This window comes from Lissotriton vulgaris, chromosome 11 (assembly GCF_964263255.1).
Source record: "Lissotriton vulgaris chromosome 11, aLisVul1.2, whole genome shotgun sequence".
NCBI lineage: Eukaryota > Metazoa > Chordata > Amphibia > Caudata > Salamandridae > Lissotriton > Lissotriton vulgaris.
This window is the reverse complement of record NC_141699.1, coordinates 199162990-199185595: the sequence shown is the minus strand read 5'-3', so window position 1 is coordinate 199185595 and position 22606 is coordinate 199162990. Positions and strand designations below refer to the sequence as shown.

General features: G+C 43.3%; 1 protein-coding gene across 1 annotated transcript in view; it reads left to right on the top strand.

The window, feature by feature from the left end:
* The window catches only part of FOXN4 (forkhead box N4), a 66019-nt gene that overhangs the window by 25288 nt on the left and 18125 nt on the right, over positions 1 to 22606 (top strand). The window contains exons 3-8 of the mRNA XM_086944723.1: positions 13108 to 13271; positions 13839 to 13945; positions 14065 to 14175; positions 18473 to 18600; positions 20699 to 20795; positions 21621 to 21828. Of these exons, the coding sequence (XP_086800849.1) occupies positions 13108 to 13271; positions 13839 to 13945; positions 14065 to 14175; positions 18473 to 18600; positions 20699 to 20795; positions 21621 to 21828 (815 nt within the window). The remainder of the gene's footprint in view (positions 1 to 13107; positions 13272 to 13838; positions 13946 to 14064; positions 14176 to 18472; positions 18601 to 20698; positions 20796 to 21620; positions 21829 to 22606) is intronic.

Below are 22606 nucleotides of genomic sequence, written 5' to 3'. Positions count from 1 at the left end.
CTAGTGATATTATTTACATGTAATAGTGTAAGCCGCTTCAACAATATGACATTTTAAAATATTGCCAAACACAGCGTTTTATTGTGGTAGAAGGAAATGTGTTTTTATTGGGCAGTGATCTGTAATATACACAACTGACCAAGAACTAAAGTTTCATATGTGATTTTATGACTTTGACCTATAAGATGAGGCCATTCCCTTAACTATATGTAACTGAGGCTATTGAGTTTACGCCCTGTACAATGTGAAGCAGGTTGTGCCACCTAGATCTCGTTTCCCACAGAGTGTAGAAAAGGTGTGAACTAGTGTCAAATGCTAAGGCGAGAAGAGGGGGTGTACAATGGTGAATGTGCGCCTCAGAATGTGGTATACAGTGTAGAGGACACATGATCTGTTTTTCGCTGCATATAGCAGCTGATGCAGATTTAATTTAATTTAGAGTTCATAGCATATACAAAGTGGAAGAAGCATAATCTAGTATCTTCTGCCATCCCGTGCATAGGAAGGAACATCCAGTGTGCAGCGCCATATATTATGGAAGCTGTAGTGTCTAGTGTCCATTGTCAGGCAGGCTGAATAACCATTTATTAGTGGTCACTAACTATACAGTGTAGAAAAGCATGTTTTATTACCCATATCCTTCCTAAATGTAGAATAAGCATAGTCTAGTATGCCCTGCCCAGACAATATACAAAAGGCTTTTGTGGTGCCCGCTGTTATACACAGCCTCTGGCACCTTAAATAGTTTCCACCGACAACCAGTTCGAAAGCAGTATTTTTAGGTGTCCTACCATACACTGTCGAAGAAGCATTCTTATGCCCACTGCCCGTGCCATGTTTTCCACTCATGTACAGTATGAAGAAGATGTGCTGCAATGCAACTCTTGCCATTTGCCACACTGTGTGGAAATGCAGCCTACTCCACGTAATGTAAGCTAAATTATTTGGTGACTTAATGCATATAATATAGATAGATGCATGTGTAACTTGGAGATCCCGTCTACGATCCCAGCTGTTCAATGCATGTGTAACTTGGAGATCCCGTCTACGATCCCAGCTGTTCATACTCTGAGCTTGATACAATGAGTAACGCTGACGAGAGAAACATTAATGCCTCCTATTAGTATGAACATTGTGAGAAGCTGGCCTGGTATATGATGTCCACTAATGTAAGTGTGTATAAAACAACAATATCTCAACTGGATTCACTTGAGCAACAGATATGTTTGCATGTACAGGACATTATAAAGGATCTGGACATAAAAGAAAGGGAGACTCAGAATTTTAGTTTTTTGGAAGTGCATATAGCATCATATATTTAAAGACACATTTTTTCAAGAAAATTAAATAAACATAGTTTGGAGAACAGCACGGGAGGCAAATAATGCAGTGGCAACCCAAGGGGGTTTTGTGCAATACGTGATAGTGAGACAAACAGTGACGGCGCGAGTGACATATGGGTGAAAACAATATATACAAAGTTGTTGGTTCCTCCTTGGTGAATGGGGAGTTGCTATTAATTTCGGAATCGAAGAAGGTAGTGCGCCATGAGTTGCGCTGTAATGGAGGTCGACGGCGTTTCAATCCTATTGATTTAGGATCTTCATAGGGACCTGGTTGCCGATTAATGAGAGTGAGGTGGGTGCTGGCCCAGATGCGGATCCCCGTTCTGGAAGCGGATGGTGGGTGTGCGGGTGAGTAAGGCAGGATCCAAGGGGAAGTCAAGGATGGTGAAGGCGCACAAACGGAGATACGTTATGGCCAGACAGGAGCAGAAATCGGAACAAGGAACAGTAGTGGGTCCGTTAGCTGGATCCAGTGGTTTGTTGCATTCGAAGGGTTCGTGATGGTGTTGTAAAGGCACGAGAACAGAGCCCCATTTCGGCCAGTGCAGAGGTCGGTCCGGTTGCTTGGATCGGGTGAGTTGGAGTGCTCAAGAAGTCGTTCGGAATGGGAAGTGGCGCGAGAACGGAGCCCCGTTTCGGCCAAGTAGGCGATAGTTTGTAATTTCAAAAGGGGCAGGGTCCGAGGATCCGCTGCCTGGTCCCGGTGGGGGAGACCGTGAAAAAACTGCTGCGGGAACTAATGTAAGTGGGCACCTTGCACCAGTCCAGACAACCCGTATGGTGAATCAAGAGGCCTTAGACAACCTTAGAAGGTCTAAGTGGTAGCAGTGGAGAGCAGCCTTCAGGCTTAGTCCAGAAGGAGTCTAAAGCAGCTTTTTCACCAGAATGCAACCTTATAGTATAGATTAAGTGAAAAAGAACCACACAAAGTATTTATAAAAATATGTATTTATCATAGAACACTATCTAACACATAGAAATATCTCCTACCCTGAGAAATGCACAATGCACACAATACTTTAACACCGAAACACAGTTAATAGCACGTAATCTACAGTGGACCCCAGGGGGGACCATACCATACACTAAGTAAGTGTTATAAGAAACACGACTAGGGTCAAGACAATGATGAGAGGACGCAGGAGTGCTGGGGACCCACTGAAACACCCAAGGTGAGTACATAGGGACCCCACAGAGAGCTCCGTATAACTCTATGTGTAAGTTGCGGTTGCATTTTGAAAGATTAAGGACACTTCCCAGTGGATCCTGAAGAAACCCCGGGGAAGACAGAAGGTTGGAGAGTCCCACCCCCTTCATCTGTGGATACCCTAGTACCCACGTTACCTACACCAGGGAAGCCGGGTGCATACCTGTGAAGTGGTGTCGGAAACCACTGTCGAACCCAATGAAGGACTTCAGGAAAGGGCCGCTGCTGGAAGAGGAGAAAGTGTCCGGTGGAATCTGTAGGTGCATTCAAGATAAGAGGTACTGCAAGCAGAGGGGACAGAGTCTATGTCACTCAGGAGTGACCAGGAGACTTGTAAGACGAATGCCCGCCGATGTTGGGTGTTGCAGGATGGATGACGATGAACTTGACTCTGCACCTGTGAGGACCAGGCAACGCTGAGGAGGACCAGGAGCCGTGCACGAGCTGTCCCACGAAGGATGTCGAGTTCTATGGGGTCTGTGTCCAGCAGGTGCACCACCAAGCCTTGGCAAATGCAACCAAAGCAGGAATTGAAGAAGGCACAACATTGGGCCCAGTAAGATCCAGGGGACTCACCCAAAGCAGGGAAGTCAGAGCAGGCCCCAAGCAAACAGGGGAGCCCAGGAGAAGCAAAGGTGACCCTCAATAGGACCCAGAGGCTGGAGGCACTGGAGCCGCGAGAGGACCTCAAGCAGCTCCCCAAAAGAAGCAGGCCCGATGCGGTGTGGCTGAAGATTATGGTAGCTGGAGGTGCTCAAGGTTGGGGCTACTTGGGAGCCCGAAGATCTTCTTGGAAGTAAGCCAGGAAGCCTTTGGAACTGCAAGTTGACGCGGTGCACAGGGGTTCGGTTATTGCAACCTCCATGAGGGATACTTGCCTCAAACTTGGTGAGAGGGCAGGGCAGGCCTCGGGGGCTGTGGAAATCCACCACCTGTTTTGCAGAACCTTATGGAGTCTGGAGGAGCTCAGGATCAGCAGACCAGTCGACTTAGTTTTGGTGCCTGCGAATTCAAGGGAGTGACTTCTTCACTCCAAGGGAGATTCTTTCTGGTGTCTTTGATGCCCATAGCCCTTGCAAGGTTCCTTTATGGTGCATAGACACAGACGATGCAGCAGACTGGAAGGGAGACGAATTCGAGCCCAAACGAGGTCCAGCAAAGTCCAGAGTGCCCATACGGTAGAAGAAGTGGTGTCTGATCTGAATCTTATCCCACGACGAATCTAGGGACCTACACCCAGGTAAGTCTTCCCATGCTTGAGCTTGGCTCAGCAGCAGGAGGGCAGAATCGTGTCTCTGGTTGGCAGCAACTATTTTGTGCTGTACAAGTCAAGAAGGCTGGTACCGAAAACACGGAGAGCCTAACGGAGGGCTCTTCCATCGCTTGGAATCATACCTTACCGTGTCCGTGTGGGGGTATGATTCCATAATATTTTATACCCAACATGATAGGATTCGTCGCAGCCGTTCTCGAGATGGCCATCGCGTAATTACGCTGTACCCCTTTATATAGTATATGGCTGCTTCACTGACAACTTGGGAGAATGGACTCCGTATGCTGTAGGGGTATCCTACTCATGCAGGGGCACCCTCTCACTTAGAACCAAGCACACTGCCTTCAGGATTGCAAAGGCCTGCTAGAGGGGTGACTTATAGGTTTTAAGTGCAGTGACCCCAGATATAGGAAACCTATATCTTTAGTAAGTGGTGCAAGCACCAACTTACACAGTCTGCAAAAGCAGGCCTGTAGTTCTATTTTGAATGGTCTCTCATGGATGGCATAATACATGCTTCAGCCCATGGGAGACCTCTGGGGTACCTATGCCCTGGGTACATGGGTAGCATATACTAGGGACATATAAGGGTATTCCAGTATCCAATCTGGGGTGTACCCAAGTAATGAACATAACCATTTAGGGAGAAATCAGATAGGCTGGGGTCTTGATTAGGAGGAACCCAGTCAGATTAGTCAAATACAGCTTTACACCAGGTAAAAAGGAGGGGTAACCATTGAAGCAGATCCTACTTTCCTACAAACATCATATGTATTTTAGTCTATGCTTGAAAAATTAGAACTGTTACTATCAGTTGCGAAAACAAGTAGAGCACTGTAGACTAGTCTATCGTCATGTCCAGGAGTCTAAAGAAGTGGAGGAGGAATGTTTTAATGTCAATGGCAAAAGTAATGTGGGGAAATGGGGACTACTGCTCATCACTTATAATCTTGTTAGAATCCGATATGTAATTTCTGCTGCCTTAATATGTAGAGGATTTTAGGTTTAGTTTATACTGAAGTTTGAAAATATTGGGGGTGATTATAATGGCGGGTGGCTCGCCACCGCCGGGCCAGCAGTGGCGATCCGCCCGCCATCCCAACTGCATTTACCCCCCACACATTATCATGGCGGGGGTAACGTGACGGACGGAAAGTCTGTCCGCCACTTTTCTGACGGTCGGCAATCGTTACGATTGCCAGCCGGGCGTATCAGGGGCATTATATGGTGGTGGTGCCTAGAAGGCACCGCCATCCATATTATGATGCAGCGTTCAGAAGGCCTTTCCATGGCGGTGAAGCGGAAATTCTTTGGGGGCCCATTGCTGGCCGCCGGGGGGTGGTGGGGGGCTGCACTTGCGGGGTACCTACGGTACCCCCTTCATTGCCGTGCACAAGGTGGCAGGCACCGCACGGTGCCTGCCACCTTGTGCATGGCAATGCACAACACGCCTCTTTGGCATTGCGGTGGGTGCCGCAATGTTAAAGATGTGGGATGCGACTGCCATGGTGGCGGTCGCATCCTAATTGGCAGTGCGGGTCCCAGCACCGCTAGGGTGGCGGCCGGACTAAAGTCTCCCCGCCATCCTAATGGGCCCCATTGTGTTTTTATGCAAACCGTACCTGTTTTTATCAGTACTCTGTGCACATGCTTGAAAGCAGAAACCAGCTCCACAGATAAGTAAAATGCAGTTAACAATAATGATGTACCACAGTTACATGATGCAAGACATTTCCCTTATTAACAAGTAAGGCCAAATAAAGGCAAATAAGTTAAAATATCTGAAATGGGCTCATATAAGGCTCTGTTGTCTTACAAATTAGTAGAAAAAATATAAAGTGATGTATTGATGCAAAAAATATTGCATCTGATAAATGTTGGCATAAGTAAATGGATTGGATAGCTGATAATATTTACCTTATGTGCGGGTTCACTGAAGACTTTAAATATCTCAACAAGGATTTGCTGGAGTCTAATTAGGAGGTTGAAACCGAAATGAAGGAGAGCTGAGAGAACAAATAAAATAGGAAGCTGTTGGCACATCTTCTTTAAGTGCTATTTGAAAACCTGTGAGCAGATAAACAGACCTCTAGAGGATACATGTAGTTGGAGGCTCCTAACATGCCGCCCCTGATGTACTGTCAGCCTTTGTCACTCCTTTACTATTTTCACTGAGCCAAGAATTCTGGTACTATTGTAGCCTACCTTCTTATAAAGCATTAAAATACATGGGATCCTGCAATCCCTTTATAAGAAAACATTATTTAATTACTCTTACTACCCCTATACACTACCCATTCATGAATCCTCAAAACTCCTTACTTCCCTATACACTTGCCATCTCTGAACCCTACCAGACTCTTAATCCCTCTATGCACTACCCATCCCTGAATCCTAAAAAACCTGACTACCCATCCCATAAAGATAAACACTCCTTTATAAAGGCCAGTCTTTAATTACTGTTACTAACCATTTACACTACCTATCTCTGTACCCAAACAAACCATTGATATGCCTATACACTGCCCATCCCTGACCCATAAAAAACCCATACTGCCCCTATACACCACCCAGCCCTGGGGCCTAAAACCCCCTTAGCACTACCCACCCACCTTACACCCATTGTGAATGTGATGTATTGTAGGGGTAAATGAATTGTTGCAACGTTGGTGTAGTAGGCACTAGTAGTGGTGGATGTATTGTAGTGGTTTAAAATCGTTTAAACAAGGAAAAATGGGAATTGACGTTTACTTCTTTTGATCTGTTTTTTCACAGGAAGGAAGTGCATGTTTATACAAATTTGGAGCTTCAGCATTTTTTAAAATCTGATTTACATTAAACTGGCTAATATTTGTTTGCAACTAAATGTTAACAGCTTTTTGGGGTGCTTCATTCCACACTACCAATTCTACTTTTATTCTTCATGAACGCAAACATACTGTCTTATTCATATGAAATAAGAAGACACCAAGGCTTTAAGAATTTTGTGGCAAGGTTGATTTTGTTACCTCGTTTTATAAGAAATTAAGGGCCAGATGTACAAAGGTGTTTACTGACTGGAAACCATCCGATTCACAGATCAGCGTGTTAGCAGGCTTACACCAGGTAAAAACCTTTTACCATTTTGGGAAATGGTTTTAGAAATGATTACTGATTCACAATTTGGAATGGGTATGTTTTTGGTCAAATTGCGATTTGGTACTATATGTATCAATGGTTTGCGACTGGAATGACGGTTGTTCCTATTTTGACTTCTTCCTGTTTGGGAATCACAGTAGGAGCTTTAGGGAAACTAGGCGGCCTCACTAAAGTTTTTCAAAAGGGAAAATCTTTGTTTTTTAGGAGCCTTGTTTCCTTTAAGAAACTTGGACTGCTTTTAAAAAAACAAATTCAATTTTGAAATGCTTTCACAGGGATGGTCTGCTGTCCTTTACAGGCCGCTTTCCCTTTAAAAGTAGTCAATCAGATGGAGTCACAATTTGTGACTTGCCTAGGCAGTTATTCGGTGAACCCCTCCGACTTGGTTTTTGCTAACCGATCTATTAGAACATAAGCTGGTTTGCAAAATTTGATACTGATTGCAAAAAAGTCAAGTCGATTTCAACCACTTTTTGCAACCAGTATCTTTGTACATCTGGCCAACATCTGGCCAAAATACCCTCTGGCTTATGGATATTGCAAGTTATCTTAGAGTTCCATGACCCTATAAAGGAACTCAGCCTTGGCCTTCATTCCACTATACGGTCACAGAACTCCTCGGTGACTTGCATTACACCTATAATGTATGACAGAAGATACTCTTCCAATGTATAGCCCACTTCCAAGGACTATACAAGTTGGTAAAGGCCTCATTACTGAGTCATAACAAGGGAGAAGGACTTTCTCAACCCTCATGTCCCGATGCAAGAGGTCTCTAATACTGTCACACCATTCCACCCACTACAAATAGAAGGTTCTAGATTAAACAGGAAAAGAGGGAAAACAAGTTCTGGAAGTTCGAGCAGGAAGCCAAAAACAGCTCTTATTATCACTCTGTCATGCCATTGTCTTCGATGAATCACCAAATATTCAAATGTTCTAATAAAGCCTTGCAGCCCGCTGTCATATTCAGGGACAAAAGTGTTGTATACTTTTTCTTCCTTGTTAGGCAGGACATAGTTTGACTAGTGAAAATTCTCACCCTCATGTATTCCATTTTTTCTATCAGACCAGGGGTTCAACCGTGGTGAGACAGATGCCAATGAGCAGATTAACATGCTAGTGGTAATCCAAAGCCCACAAGCAATATCAATCAATCAATCAGTCATTTACAAAGCACGCTACTCACATGCTAGGGTCTCAAGGCGCTGGGAGGAAAAGGGGGGGGGGTGCTGCTACTGATCGAAGAACCAGGTCTTGAGTTGCTTCCTGAAGGAGAGATGGTCCTGGGTCAGTCGTAGGTGGGTGGGGAGGGAGTTCCATGTCTTGGCTGCCAGGTAGGAGAAAGATCTTCCTCCAGTGGTGGTTCTGCGGATCCGTGGGACCGAGGCGAGGGCGAGGCTGGCGGATCGGAGCTGGCGGGTGGGTGTGTAGAACGTGAGGCGGTTGTTGAGGTATTCGGGCCTATGTCGTGGAGAGCCTTGTGTGCGTGGCTGAGGAGCCTGAACGTGATCCTCTTGCTGACGGGGAGCCAGTGCAGGTCTCTTAGGTGGGCGGAGATTTGGCTGTATCGGGGGATGTCCAGGATGAGTCGTGCGGAAGCGTTCTGTATGCGCTGGAGCCTTTTCTGAAGTTTGGCTGTGGATCCGGCGTAGATAGATGTGTGATATTTGTGATCTCCTTTGATAGAGTGGTCCTGATCCAAGAGTCCATGCTGAAGCAACATGATCACACAAAGCGTTGACAAGTTTCTTGTAAAATGTTTATCAACACCATGGCCTTCATGTAACTAATGTGGGAACAAAGCATAGGTAATTTCACACCCAGAAATATCGATACTGTGGGGGTGTGGTAATACTGCGATGGTGATATTACTGTATTATTCCCAGTGTGTTCCACGCAGGAATAGAATGTTGCAGCTGAAATAGGTACTTATGCACCAATTTCCCCTTGTAGTTCCAAGATTTCTGGCATTTTTCTGAAACCATAGTCTGACGGTTTTCCCTGGCCACATGTGTTTGGAGAAGCACCAGAGGGTACAGAGTGACCATATTTGATGTAATCCAGATTCGACTGGCACTGGCCTACTCTTAATTCCTCGGTGTGCATATGAGGGTCTTTGTCTCTTTCATGTAGTGACTCTGAGAGTTAGGCTGCAGTTCTAAAACTGCAAAGGACTTTTTAGTCAAGTTAAATAAGTTTGAATTTAAGATTAATTGGGTAAGTTTGATGGCATATTGAAGCCTTCGATTTCTCTCCTCTGCCCACACTATGCCTTCTCTTCAAAGACCACAAAGTGGTGTGAACAAATAGCTGTAAAGGAGAATACACATTTCTTTCTAAATTCCAGAAGGGGCTATGAACCTATTGCCTTTGCATCAGTCAATAATGCATTTTATTCCTTTTTTTTAAAGTTGCTATGTGTGTGCTTCAAAGGCCAAAGGTCTATTCTGAGTATCCTAGTTTATAATTTGAAGACGTGTGTGATGCCCCAGTATAGTCCATTTACTGATAAATGGTGCCTGGTGAGTTCATACACTGAATTTGCATCACTGTGGCCTGGGAATAGAGCAGATAAAAAACCACTTCAAAGTTGCCCAATGGAGTTAATTCATAACAATAGAAAGCAAAAACAGGTGAAAACTAAACTATCGCTTGTCAAGTGTAATAGTAGCTACAGACACATACACACTGTACTTGGAAAAAAAGAATACAAGCAAGGCAGTATTTCAGGAAAATCTGCTTTTTCATTGTGTCTGCTGTTTGTTCAGCTCACCCGTAGTTGACAGTAGAGAAGAACTTGACCTCACAGTTTGGGTCAAAGCCTGCTGAATAAAAATACAGCCATCAGCTTTGCATTGATGTAGAAGGGTTGAGATCCGCGCAGTGCCATGCCACAATGCTCATTCAGGCTGTTGCTCCTAGTGAAGACATTTAATTATATATCAAACTGAAGTGGATTATTAATCATTTTAGTCCCTCCAGCAGCAGAGCACAATCCATTAGGAGACCCCCTCAGAATGGAAAAAGTAGACTAATTTACTCACATCTCATCATCTCTTAAGCAATGCGAGGACCCTGCCCCCAATCCTCCTGTTTTTAAGATGTTTTAAAAAGCTCGTCATAATGAGATCATTATATGTAAATGTACCTGGTTGGGCCTACAGTTCGATGAGCAGCCCATGCTGTGCTTGTGGAAGATTCATTTCCTGACAGGAGGCGTGTGCAGCGGGCTCTGACCCCACCGCCCCGCTGACCCCCTCATTTGTTGGAGGGGGCTGACTTGTCTGGGAGGGCTGGCAGGCACCAGGGCGCCAGATGGCATCTTTTTGTGTGTTGTGTGTCGGCTGTCATTCAGCCAGATTAATGTGAGGTTTGTTAAAAGCACGGAAAAACAATTAAGGAAGGGCCCGAAAAAGACAATGGGGCCACGTGCCGCCGAGCAACAGTCGTTGGAAGCACAATGGGCCATCATCGGCTTACAACAGGGAGGCCAACTGTTGGAAATCGGCGAGGCCTGCCTGCCCTGTTTTCAAACCGCTGGCGGCTCGTGCTTACTTTTGGTTGCGCCAATGGCCGAGCACAAGAAGCGGTCACGTGGCGTCTGTGGTCCAGGCACATGTCTGAACAGCAGTGAGCATCACGAGAACCGTAATTATTGATTTATGGCCGGGGAGGAGTCGTTGAACTGCCTTATCCAACATGCGTACAGCTCAATTTCAAAATAATGATTTTTAACCGTTCTGAGAGTGTCTCTCATGTTTTTGCCGCCCACCAAACCCTAATGTTTGTATACAGTAAGGTTTCAGCTTCCCGTTGTAAGCTAGAGGCGTGAGAACGGAAAATCACTAAATATAATTTTGGGGTATTTTAAATATTGCAGAACTAGCTTCAGTGGACAGAGCACAGCGCTGTAGAAAGATATTTTTGTTGCAACAGGAGCATCTGGAACATGAGATGTTGTGCACAGAACAGTATGGTATGTGTTTAGGGCCAGCTGACCGATACCTGGGTGTGAACTGTGAAGGGAACATTTGTTACTTACAGCAGCAGACGGTAGTTGTTTAGTTATATAACACACAGCTACAATGTGTGAGACTTGGTGCTGAATTGATGATGGCAGTCTCACAGTGTGTGTGTTTTTGGTGAAGTGACAACGTCGTACGTTCACCCTAGTTTTCCAGGTTCTAAGGACAGTAGTTTAGACCCCCCCCCCCCCCGTCCCATCCTCTCGGTACTCGGTCTATTGATTGAAATGGGTCTTTCTTTTTCATTAAAATTCAACAGAAACTATTTACTTCACGCTAGTCGGTATTCATTCTTGTATTTCAGCTGATGAAGTGCTGCACCTAGAACTAACAGAAGCGAGAAATTATTGTTAATGATATTTTCACTCACATTGAAAAGCTGTTCTGAAAAATAGATGTGCCTAGTTGTGTTCTTTAAAAAAAATAACTGACATTACCTTTATGATTACCGAGAGAGGCCAATCTACCTCTGGCCTCTTAAACTGAGCTGTGCTGGGGGACGATGTTGTATTAGGTACATGTATAAACTTAAAATAATCCAAAGGTTATGATTGGTACTCCACAATAAAGAATATAAAAACATGTACACTGGATGTACAGCGGCTGTATAGCAAAGATGAAAAAGTGACTTACCTTTGGTAATAATCTTTTTGGTGGATACTCTGCCTTCTTATTCCTCACCTTTTGAATATCTCATTCAATGAATTTAATTTGAATATGTTGACGGGCGACCTAATATAGGCCTTGTGTATGTTACAGTGTATTCTTAAAATACTTGGAGGAGTAACAGGCAGCTGAACAGACCACATTGAGCGTTCGCTTCACAGGCCTCATTTAAAAACCAGACAGAAAGCAATAATGTGACTGTAATCGAACTTCTGTACAAGGTCTGCTGGCGGGACACGGGTTTATTTTTATTTTTAACTTAATTGTCCTCTTTATGTGGAATTGGTATGCAGTGGAGAAAGACAATGCTGTTGGCCGTACATTAATGCAGAAACGTCCATGTGCCACCATGTCTGCCACATACCCTATTTTTGTCTCCAGGGTTACTCCTACTCCCTTTTTAGCCACAGGCTTCCTAAAATCACTTATTGTTTGTGAACATCACTCCTGCTTCCGTCATCCTTACTTGAAATACCCAGCAGTGCTATCTTATGATGCTTGATTCTAATGGGGCCCTCTTCTAAGGTGTAAGACTCCAGGACACATTCATAGGTCTTCATTGTGCCACCCCAATCCTAGACGCCTGCAAACTAGTAAGGAAAGGGATGACTATTCAGTGGATAAAGGCTTGCTTTACACGCTCACAGCTCCTGCTACAACTCCTTTACAATGACAGAGAGGGTGTATTGTACCAAAACCTACCGCAACCAGCCAGAGGCCCAAAGCAACCATGACTTAGGCCGGGCTTGGTCACCTTGTAACCCAACCTGGGCCGCAGCCAGTTTGCAATACGGGGCACCTGAACTCTCCACTGAATCTTGTATTTTGTTCAAAGGATGCTCCTAAGACTTATGTATACTTTCAAAGATGGGACTCTTCAGGCTAAATGATACACCGACTGCTATAATCAGTCAGGTCAACTCCCATGCACGCATTTACTACATACTCTCTGTTGCAAACTAAATTACCTCCCTCAGCCAACATGTACCTATTCACCAACATCTTGAGTAACTGTCTATGTGCATGTCTCCTGAAATTTTCTTAAAGCCCAACTGTCAGTCTATCGGCAAGTAAATGTTTCTATTGCACCTGTAAGCAGAAATGTTTTGCAAACCCAAACACCATAACAATGATTTCCTTTACAATTCCGCATCATAATTTCTACCTTCTCAAATACATAGTTTGCAACGCAAAAGAAGATAAGTGGTCTGATTTTAATCATTATGTAGAAAGCGTAATCTTACTGTGAATTGTTCGAGAGGAGACACTACCTTGCTGCATAACACACTGAACCCATCTCCAGGTCTTGTTCATTTTCATGAAACTGGGCCGAAGATTAAAGCATGAAGCTGTTCTGTCTGATCTCCCCTGCAGCCTGCTCAGTCGGCGAGCCATAATGGCACCAGCTCGTTTGTGCCCTGATTGGGTCTGTTGTGCTCTTTCCTGCAGACTCCTGACTTCTGACCCCTCACCGTTGAGCGAGGACGACCTCCCTAGTGACTTGCAGTCACTGTCGTGGCTGACATCTGTTGACGTGCCACGGCTACAGCAGATGGCTAGTGGAAGAATGGAGTTCAACACCAACTCCCAGAATGCAGTGCTTCAGCAGACAGGTAACTTGCCGCCCAGTCAGATCTCCCCTCTGCACATCAAAATTGCAACGACATTGCCATGTCAGGTTATGTTTCGTTCCTAATGTTTGTGTTATAATGGTGTATACTGCTTTTGCTTTTAAAGCAGCTATTTGTTTCTTTCTCACCGATCATCTTAACATTTTTGATGATAAACACTAGAAATTATGCAAAAGTGAGGTGTTGTTTTTTTGCTGGTATTATGATGCTTTCTACAGCTAAGGAGTGATAGCTCCTCTTTGATATCTAGATTAAGATATTCATTAAAGTACTTACAAATTAAACTTCGTTTTATAATCGCCCCGGGTTATAAATCGGTTTTCTCGTGATTCATCTCATAATATTTTAATAGAATGTTAAAACGTTTTTACTAGATGGCTGCTTTTTACAATGCATATTCCTATTGTTACGCTTTGAGGTTGTGACTGCCAATCTACTCCACCTATTTATATCAAGTGCAGATTAAGGACTCAGTGTACTTGCATGCAATTTAGACTGACTGTCGGAAATGTTTCTGTCTTCCTAATGTTCCTCTACATATTGTTGTAGGGTCAATGGCAAACAGCATGCATCCAAATAACACAATGATCCATGTGCACACCAGCATGCAACAGGGGATTTTAGGCCTGAATACTGTGACGTCCCATGAGGGAAACGTAAGTATACAACTACCCTTTTACTACGCTTCTTTTGGGGAAGCTGCCTTTGTTTTCACAGTAGCCTGCCTCAGGTTTGAGTTAACATTTACCTCTCGTCTCAATTTAATTTCCTGCAGATGAACCAGTACACCATCAGTGCACAACACCCTACCAGTCTCCAGTCTCAGCAACACATGTACCATCCTCATTCGCAGCAAGTGTACACCATTTCACAGAGTACGCCACAGGTAAGACTACAATATGTGTGGCTGTATAACAGGGTCTCCGTCATACAGTGCAATTGATGTTGGAGAAACCACCCAATTGGTTAATGTTGTGTGAAGTGACATGTTCTGTCTTTGGACATCTGAGCAAGGGAGTCTTCATTCAGGATGATCTGCTTGAGAAGACCCTATAGGGGTGAGTTGTTAAGTCTTTATGAATTGTATAGAATATATGAGCCCTTCAATGTCTTCTCGTTTTGCTAGGCATCCTAAATCCCTGCCGTAAATCCCAGGGCGGAGGGCACTCCGAACAAGTAGGAGAGGATAGACTATGTACGTCCAGTACCAGTCTGCAGGGGTAAACATTCTTAGTTTCCTTTACTGACTGTGTTGCCACATTTTCCCATAGAGAGAGGTGCACTTTCGTAAAGTTACAGGCACTACCTGTCCCAAACCGTAATTACATTAAATGCCTCTGGGGGCAGATTTACAAGCCCCGTACGCCACTTTTGCGCCGCCGTTGCGTCACTTCTGTGACGCAGCGGCGGCATAAAGCCAGCGCCATGCTGCGGGGTATTTACAACGTGACACATCTAGGGAGATGCGTCACTTTGTAAGGCCCTGCTTCACATGAAACCTGCGTCAGGTTTCATGTGGGCGGTCTGGCGCAGGGGGGGGGTACTTTTCCGACCCCAATGCGTCAAAACCTTGCACCTGCTTGAAGCAGGTGTAAGGCTTGACACACCATGTTAGACATAGGTAGGGTTGGCACCGTGCTGGAGTTGCATTGCGCCCGCGACACAACTCCAGCACTGCGCCAACGTTACGGCAGCAGATGCGACATGCATTTTCATTTCCATGCGCCATGATGCGCCGCATTGTAAATGCAGCACATCCATGGTGGCGCAAGGATTGAGATGCGTGTCACAAGTTTCCTGGCGCATCCCTGCTGATTTGCAGGGATGTGCCAGGAAACGTAAATTTGCCCCCCTGGTTGAGTAGTACTGTAACTTCACTTAAAGGCAAACAACTACACTGCAGTGAATGTAAGGTGCGCTCCGTCATGGATTTAAGGGTGAATGAGTGTTCGCGACTGAGCAGACCCCCAGAAGCCGGCATTCTCTGATGGCAGTCCACAAATAAGGATACCATCTTTTAATCCAAGCCGGATTGCAACAATGGCTCTCCTAAACTAAGGGACAGCATTGAAAACAAACAACCCTCCAATACCGTATGAAAATAGGAAACACAATAGGGAGATGGTGTGAATATCAAGACACACCGGTTGTCCCGCGCCGTGGGCTTGAGGACTTCTACAAATTGATTTGTTGTACAAAATTAGAGTGTGTGGTCCTGACGAGAACTCGACACTTAGAAGAGTTCGAAACGCATAGACCTTGTGCTTGTCTTGCCATAAGAACATTAATTAATAAATTCGCTTTTTGCGAAATATACAAATAGGCGTGAATTATAATCTATGGCAATATACATGAAACAGTGGACTTTGAATAATTGTAAATACTAGTGGTATAATGTTCCGTGTGCATGAGAGTGTTTGACTGTGATTCACAAGTGAGTGTATGTGTGAGTGTTGGAAGGGGAATGTTTTAATGTATATAATGTTTCACATATATTGTATGTTATATGTTTTTTTGAAATGAAAAATGTGCTTAAAAATGATCAAAAAATTCAAATGAAGTAAAAAGTAAATAAAACTAAGGATTTATTCTAGACATTCAGATCCCCTCACTTTTTGTTTCAGTCAACTGTGAGATGATACATTTATGGTGAATTGTTAACGGCAGCATTGGCGTTTTTCTATTTTGTATTATATAAGGCTGTGGCTTGGCCTTGCTGCTTGGGAGCCCATGCCCAGTGGTGTGTATTTGCATTGTAAATGCGGCACATCCGTGGTGGCGCAAGGATTGAGATGCGTGTCGCAAGTTTCCTGGCGCATCCCTGCTGATTTGCAGGGATGCGCCAGGAAACGTAAATTTGCCCCCCTGGTTGGGTAGTACTGTAACTTCACTTAAAGGCAAACAACTACACTGCAGTGAATGTAAGGTGCACTCCGTCATGGATTTAAGGGTGAATGACTTGACTCTCAGCAGACACACTGAGTATTCCTAGGGTCTAAGCAGGAGACAGAGTAAAGGTAATACTTTTTATTTCGCTGCCTTGCCAAACACAAAACATACTCTGTTTTACTTGTTCTAATGCGCTGTCTCCTCCTCATCTTGAAGGCTTGAGATCCTGTGCATATATTTATCAATACTTAATAGCAGTTTCTATCAGGACACTGTGTTGCTATACATTGTATGAATCTAGAAACAAAGCGCTTTACAAAGGGGAAGGCAAGTGAAAAGTCGACATGGCAAGAGTTATACCAGAGTGGGAGAGAGAAATGGGAAGGTTGTGAGTCAGGCTGTGGGGTGGAGTGGGTCGTGTGTGTTGGTGCTGGACCAGGAAAGGGAGAGGTATCTGGGGAATTATGGATGGTGTTCTCTTCAGATGGGTCCGTGATCTTTTCACAAGAGATTTCAGGTTTTTTCGGACTCAGAGAAGGGATAGCGCTTTACGTATCTATAGTGGTATGGAGTTCCATAACCTAGAAGCCTAAGAGAAGGGCTGACACCTGGTTCTTTAGTTCTGCATTTCCAGGACTGGCGTGCTGTTGTAGGTTGCCCAGTATGATGTAGCAAGCCTTGAAGTTCATGCTGGCCAGATAAGGGAGCCTCTCGAGTTCTCTAAAAGTTTGAGTTATCCATTTGTGTTTCTAGACACCTTTGAACACCTGGGCCAACAAAAAGAAAGCTCACCAGAGATTGATCAAAATGTCTGGGATGCTGGCTAGTAGATAATTTGCACCATAGAAATGACACAGGACCATCACCGGGGCGTTGGTTTGGAGCATTCTTCCCTAAGAACCTCCTCACTTTGCCAAGCCTGGGCAACTGATGCCCAGTGTTCTTAGTCTTGCGTGGGAAGTATTTCTTGAAACTTGTGCCGGTGTTGGTTTAGAAATTCAGGCAAATTCAGGCATTAAGCTCTGCTAAGAAGGTGCAGCATGGAGCTGGCATCGACGTATGAAGTTGCTTCTGAGATTAGACCTTGATCACCCGGGCTTTAAAGGCACTGTATATTTTTCTGGACTCTAGTCAAGAAGGTGTAGTATAAGGCTGGAGAGACTGATGACACTGAGCTATTATGTTGCTGCTGAGGTTTGGGGTGAGAACAAGTGCCTTCTTGAGTGGGTTCTGTTTGTGATAGGCATCGAACATCCAGGCTTTATGAGCACCGTGTTGTTGTTTTTTGTTTTCAAGCATATAAAGACATTTCCTACGGTTCCCCATTCCGTTTTGCACAAAAACGTCCCATTTGTTTTGGAGCATTAGATAGAATCAAAAAGATGCCTTTCAGTTATAGGTGGGTGAAGTAAAATGTGTGCAACTTTCCATAATGTGACCTAGGTCGGGAAGTGTGTAGCTTAAACAAAAGGAGTGAAAAAGGGCCTTTGCTCAGAAGTGCGAATTCATATTTCCACACTGACCCTCAGGGCCTAAAGGCAACAGCTACCCTTTCCCAGGTTAGGTAAGCAGCAGCTTACATCGCATCCCCCTCCTGGAAGCCCCAAGGTCTGACTTCTGGCAGCGTGGAATGGGATTTATGGTTGCAAAATTGTAAATATTGTGTTACCACTCAGGGCAGTAGGGAAAATAAAAATCTGCAGCTTAAGTCCCAATCATCTTGGGTTCGACATCCAGCTGCAGGAATGAGTGATTCCAACTTCACCCAACTTTGCTGGTGAGTGTAAGGATTCGCCTACTTTGTGAAGAAGTGTGGCTCACTGGTTAGAGCGGCAGACCCTGATGCAGAGGTCTTGGGCTCAATGTCCGCGGACCCGATAAGTCTCGCCACGGTGCCCACTCTAATCATGGGTCCCACTCTGCAACTCAGGGCAATAGCTTTCTTAATCTCCACACCGGCCCTAATCACTAAGGGTGCCTGGCTTCACCTTGGGGTGCCCAGGAGTGGGCACCTCACAGGAACAGGCCAGGATGGGTTCCTCAGCGGTACAGCGCGGGGACACACTGCTAAGTGTAACCAGGTGCATTATAAGCTCAGTTACTACTACTACTACTACTACCTCCGCTTTAAATTTGTCAGGTATTTTACATACACACACTCAGCTTTCTTCCATCTTTCAGTGACATTGTTTTCTATTAGGGTCAAGTTTCCTTCCATGTACGTTGTCATTCTTGTTATCCAAGATATGTTTTTTCAGGGCAAATCTGTGAAACTGTTTCTCTTTTATCCTCAGTGTTCACCTTCAGGAATATATACAGCGTCATATGGATCTCCGACCCAGTATGCGCAGCCACGTCTCACTCCTCACAATGCTCAGGATTTGCACCCTAAAAACTTTCCAAAGCCCATCTATTCATACAGGTAATGATGGTGTTCAGCTGAACATAGCCGTGGTTGCCTCAAACCAATGAACTCATAGTTTTTCAAATTAAACTAAATGTAACTATTGTGTTTCCTTTTTAATGATTTTGCCTCCAAGTGTACCAATTAATATTAATGACTTCACTGGTTCCATAAAAGAGGCTGCAGAAATCAGTGACCTTAGCGGCGGATAAACATTCATTGTGGTCTGTACTATGAAAAAACTTCTCAATTCAGTAAAAGGGTATTTAATATATTTCCAGGTTACAGTTCAATGTATGAGAGACATTTTAAAACATTCACTTCTGATGCAGGACACTTTAGTGTTTTTTTATGAGCACTCAACATCAGAATATTTGTTTCTATAACTATCAATCTGAAGCTTGAATTTTTTCACTCCGTTTATTTTGCAAACCTACCTTCAGTGTGATAAACATTTGTGATACTTTGAAAGCTTATTTTGAGACAATCAGCCACTTTATCTTTCCACATAGTATGGGAGGGTTGTATGCATCTTGTCTACATAACATAGCTCTAAAGTTGTTAAATATTATAAATGCCTTCAGCTTGACCCTAAAGTATTTCAGCTGTTTCAAACCGACCGCCCCCCCCCTCCCCAATAGCACAAAACAAATACATATAGCTTAAAATGACTAAGATGTTAGATTTCTGTGTTTGATTTGGGAAAATACCACCAGTACATTTTTTAATGTCTGATGTGCTGATATTTTCGGAAAACACATTCAAAGTTGAAACTTCTACTTGCAATGATTGGATTATAGACTAGAGTACATTTGATAGTGCGTTCTAATCTTCATTGCCATCAACAAGGAAATGCAAGCTATAGGTTTTCATCCCCTTTTCCGTTTCACACAAAAACAAACTGTTGCTTTCGTATTTTTTTAATACATTTCTAATTCTATTTTGTGGCCTCAGCACATCAACATAACAGTGATCAGGGGTCTGAACAAATCATATTATTTTCAACTTTTAAATCTGACTATTCTCAAATTCTCAAGGTCTGAATTTCATAGTGTGCTATAAACTCAGAAAGGTCAACAGAGCCCTAGAAATAGATTCTTCTGTACAATAAACACCTACCATGTATTGACTTGCTTTCACACCAAAGATATCAGTGTTTTGTAGACATACTGATAATTAGTGTCTGTTGCACATAATCACATTGAAATGATCTAAGCAATACTATTCACTAGAGTGTTCAGCGACAATGCATACACAGATCCATAGGTCTATTAAAGATGCAATATTAAATAAGGTGCCTTCGGCTGTGGAAAATTGTGAATGTGTAAACAAATTAATTGGAGCTTTTTGGCCAAAGTTAAATCTCACCAGCAAAGCTCTCCAGATCCTTACCACATGAGAAAATCTGTTCTCAGAATCCCTCGTTCTGAATTCAATATGTATGTAATTTCATAGACTATATGTGCTGCAACAACAACAAGGCGATGGATGGAATCCTTGAATTAATCTCAGCCACTGACATTCACTCTGGGCCAGATTCCAGTCCACCGTTTTGGACAATTGACTACCATGCGTACCCAAGTAATTGCCAGTGGCTGAGATTCATTCAATCATGTACCCACCTCTTTTTTTGTATACTTTGGTGCGACTCCCTAAGTGCGATGATTTGCCCAGATATGGGCCTGTGCTCACTTTACTAGTGGAACCACGCTGCACCGACTGACGAGCCCCAATCAGGAAGAAACAGGTCTTGGGTTTCTTGTGTTCAACTTTAGAGAGGACCTGGCTTGGCAGTTCAGGCTGGACTGCTCCTATTGGAGCAGGGTAAAGACTGATTTGCAAATGGTTGGCTCAAATGTAAGGTGGCTTTATAGGTGAAAAAACGATGGAATGGGATGCAGCCCAAATATTTACCAGTGGCTGAAATTAATTCGTGTCCTATCCATCACTTTTTTGTGCTCTTTTTAGAATATATATGGGCATTTAAATGTAGAACAATTAATGAGAGCAGGCAGTTCTGGGGTACAGCGTGGCTTCAGATCTGTATATATTTTCCAATTTGAGTCATCAGTGTGAAGCTGAAGAATGGGCCTGATATCGCACTGTTTTATTACAGCTGTCTAATTGCAATGGCCTTGAAGAACAGCAAATCTGGAAGCCTTCCAGTGAGCGAGATTTATAGCTTCATGAAGGAACACTTCCCATACTTCAAGGTAAGCACTGGCGTAGCTGTAAAAATTAAGCAAACGGATAAAGATTTACCAATGTACCCTAAGAATTTGACCAAAGTGATTTTAATAACATGGAGTTGACAACATAGATAATCTCGTTGATAAACACTCTAGAAAGCTTTAATGGATTTAATCAATTTCTTGTTATAGGTTACTTCAATAATTGAGCATTGTTGCAGTTGTGCAAATATCAAAGAGTACATAGTAGGGTGTGCCACATTTTTTTCAGGTCACATAACCATCATCCTATCCGAAAATAGCCCAATATTTATGTTACTGCTATTAATTAATCTATCGAGTGAACATGTCTGTAGGAAGTATACCACAGTTTGATGCTTAGTATAACCAGCAGTGATATTATCCATCATAACTAAACACATGCTAAAGAGGTAAGTACACTCAGGGTTGTAGGATAAGATGCGGGGGTAGTACAGGATTATTAACAAGTAGCAAATGGAGGAAAAGAAAAAGCAAGGAGCCACCACGTTTAAAACAAAGGAAAGTCGGAAGGTCATCAGGAAAGGGGAAGGAAAAAGAAAAAGGAGCACAAAAGAGTACAAAGGGGCAGTTTTTTTGTTTAGATGTCAAATGTAAGGGTAGTTTGTTCTTTGTTTAAATGTCAAATGTAACTGGAGCAGTAAAATAAATGACACCAGACTTCAAAGAGAACTTTCAAATAAATCACACTAGACTACAAAGAAAACTTAGAATGGAGTTCTTTGTTTTTTAGTTTGCATATCTCAATTATGGTGATTATATTAATTTTTGTAGAAGATGTTTTAACATGTTTCTATTTGTCTTATTTAGACAGCACCAGATGGTTGGAAAAATTCTGTCAGACACAACCTCTCCTTGAATAAATGCTTTGAGAAAGTGGAGAATAAGATGAGTGGATCCTCCAGAAAAGGTTGCCTTTGGGCTCTCAACCCTGCAAAAATTGATAAAATGGAAGAAGAAATGCAGAAATGGAAGCGAAAAGATTTACCAGCAATTCGCAGGAGTATGGCTAATCCAGGTAAGTTCATGAAAGATATCCATGTTTGTGAGGTAAAGCAGATAATCATGTCATAATTCTGAGAGTTCAAAAGTTCATTGATTTTATTTTGCTCCATTCACAAGCTAAAGAAAAGTGGTTAATGAAAGAAGATGTTTAACATAAAATCCAGCCCAATCACAGTTTTTGTTTTGGGCAGGACATTTTTAGGTTAAAAAGAAGTGCTCCAACACTATTAATTCTCATTGGATGTAGCTAAAGGCAGCAAGTTACAGCAGGCCACTCAGCCTAACTTTGCTTAAGCCTTTTTCCATAGCACATCTTCAATTAGCATTTCAGAACTGAAATATTACTGCATGAGCTTGCTTCCAAGTTAGGTTGACACTTTCTTTCGGAATAATTTATGGTTACATTGTAGTAATCGGTGTGTGGTGTGTTTAAGCATCTAGACCTGGAAGATGTTGCTTTTTAAAATGTGACAATGGTGGATTGATTGACATTTTTGAGCCACCGAGAAAATCCATGTGTCCCTGACTTAACAAAACACAGAATGATAGTAAGGAGGAAAATTTGTGAATCTTTAAAAGGTCAGCTATTTGCATCTGAAGTTGCTGCTCCTCTTTTATGCATGCTGTAGCTACAGAAAGTAAGAATTGAGAACCATTATTGGACCTGTTAGATCTTTGGAGTCGTGTGTAGATATAGGCATTTACCTATGCAGTTCAAGGCAAAACTGAAATAGGTGGTTTCTCTTAAATGAAATAGGCAGATGCTTTCAAATTGAGAAGACAGAAGGTCC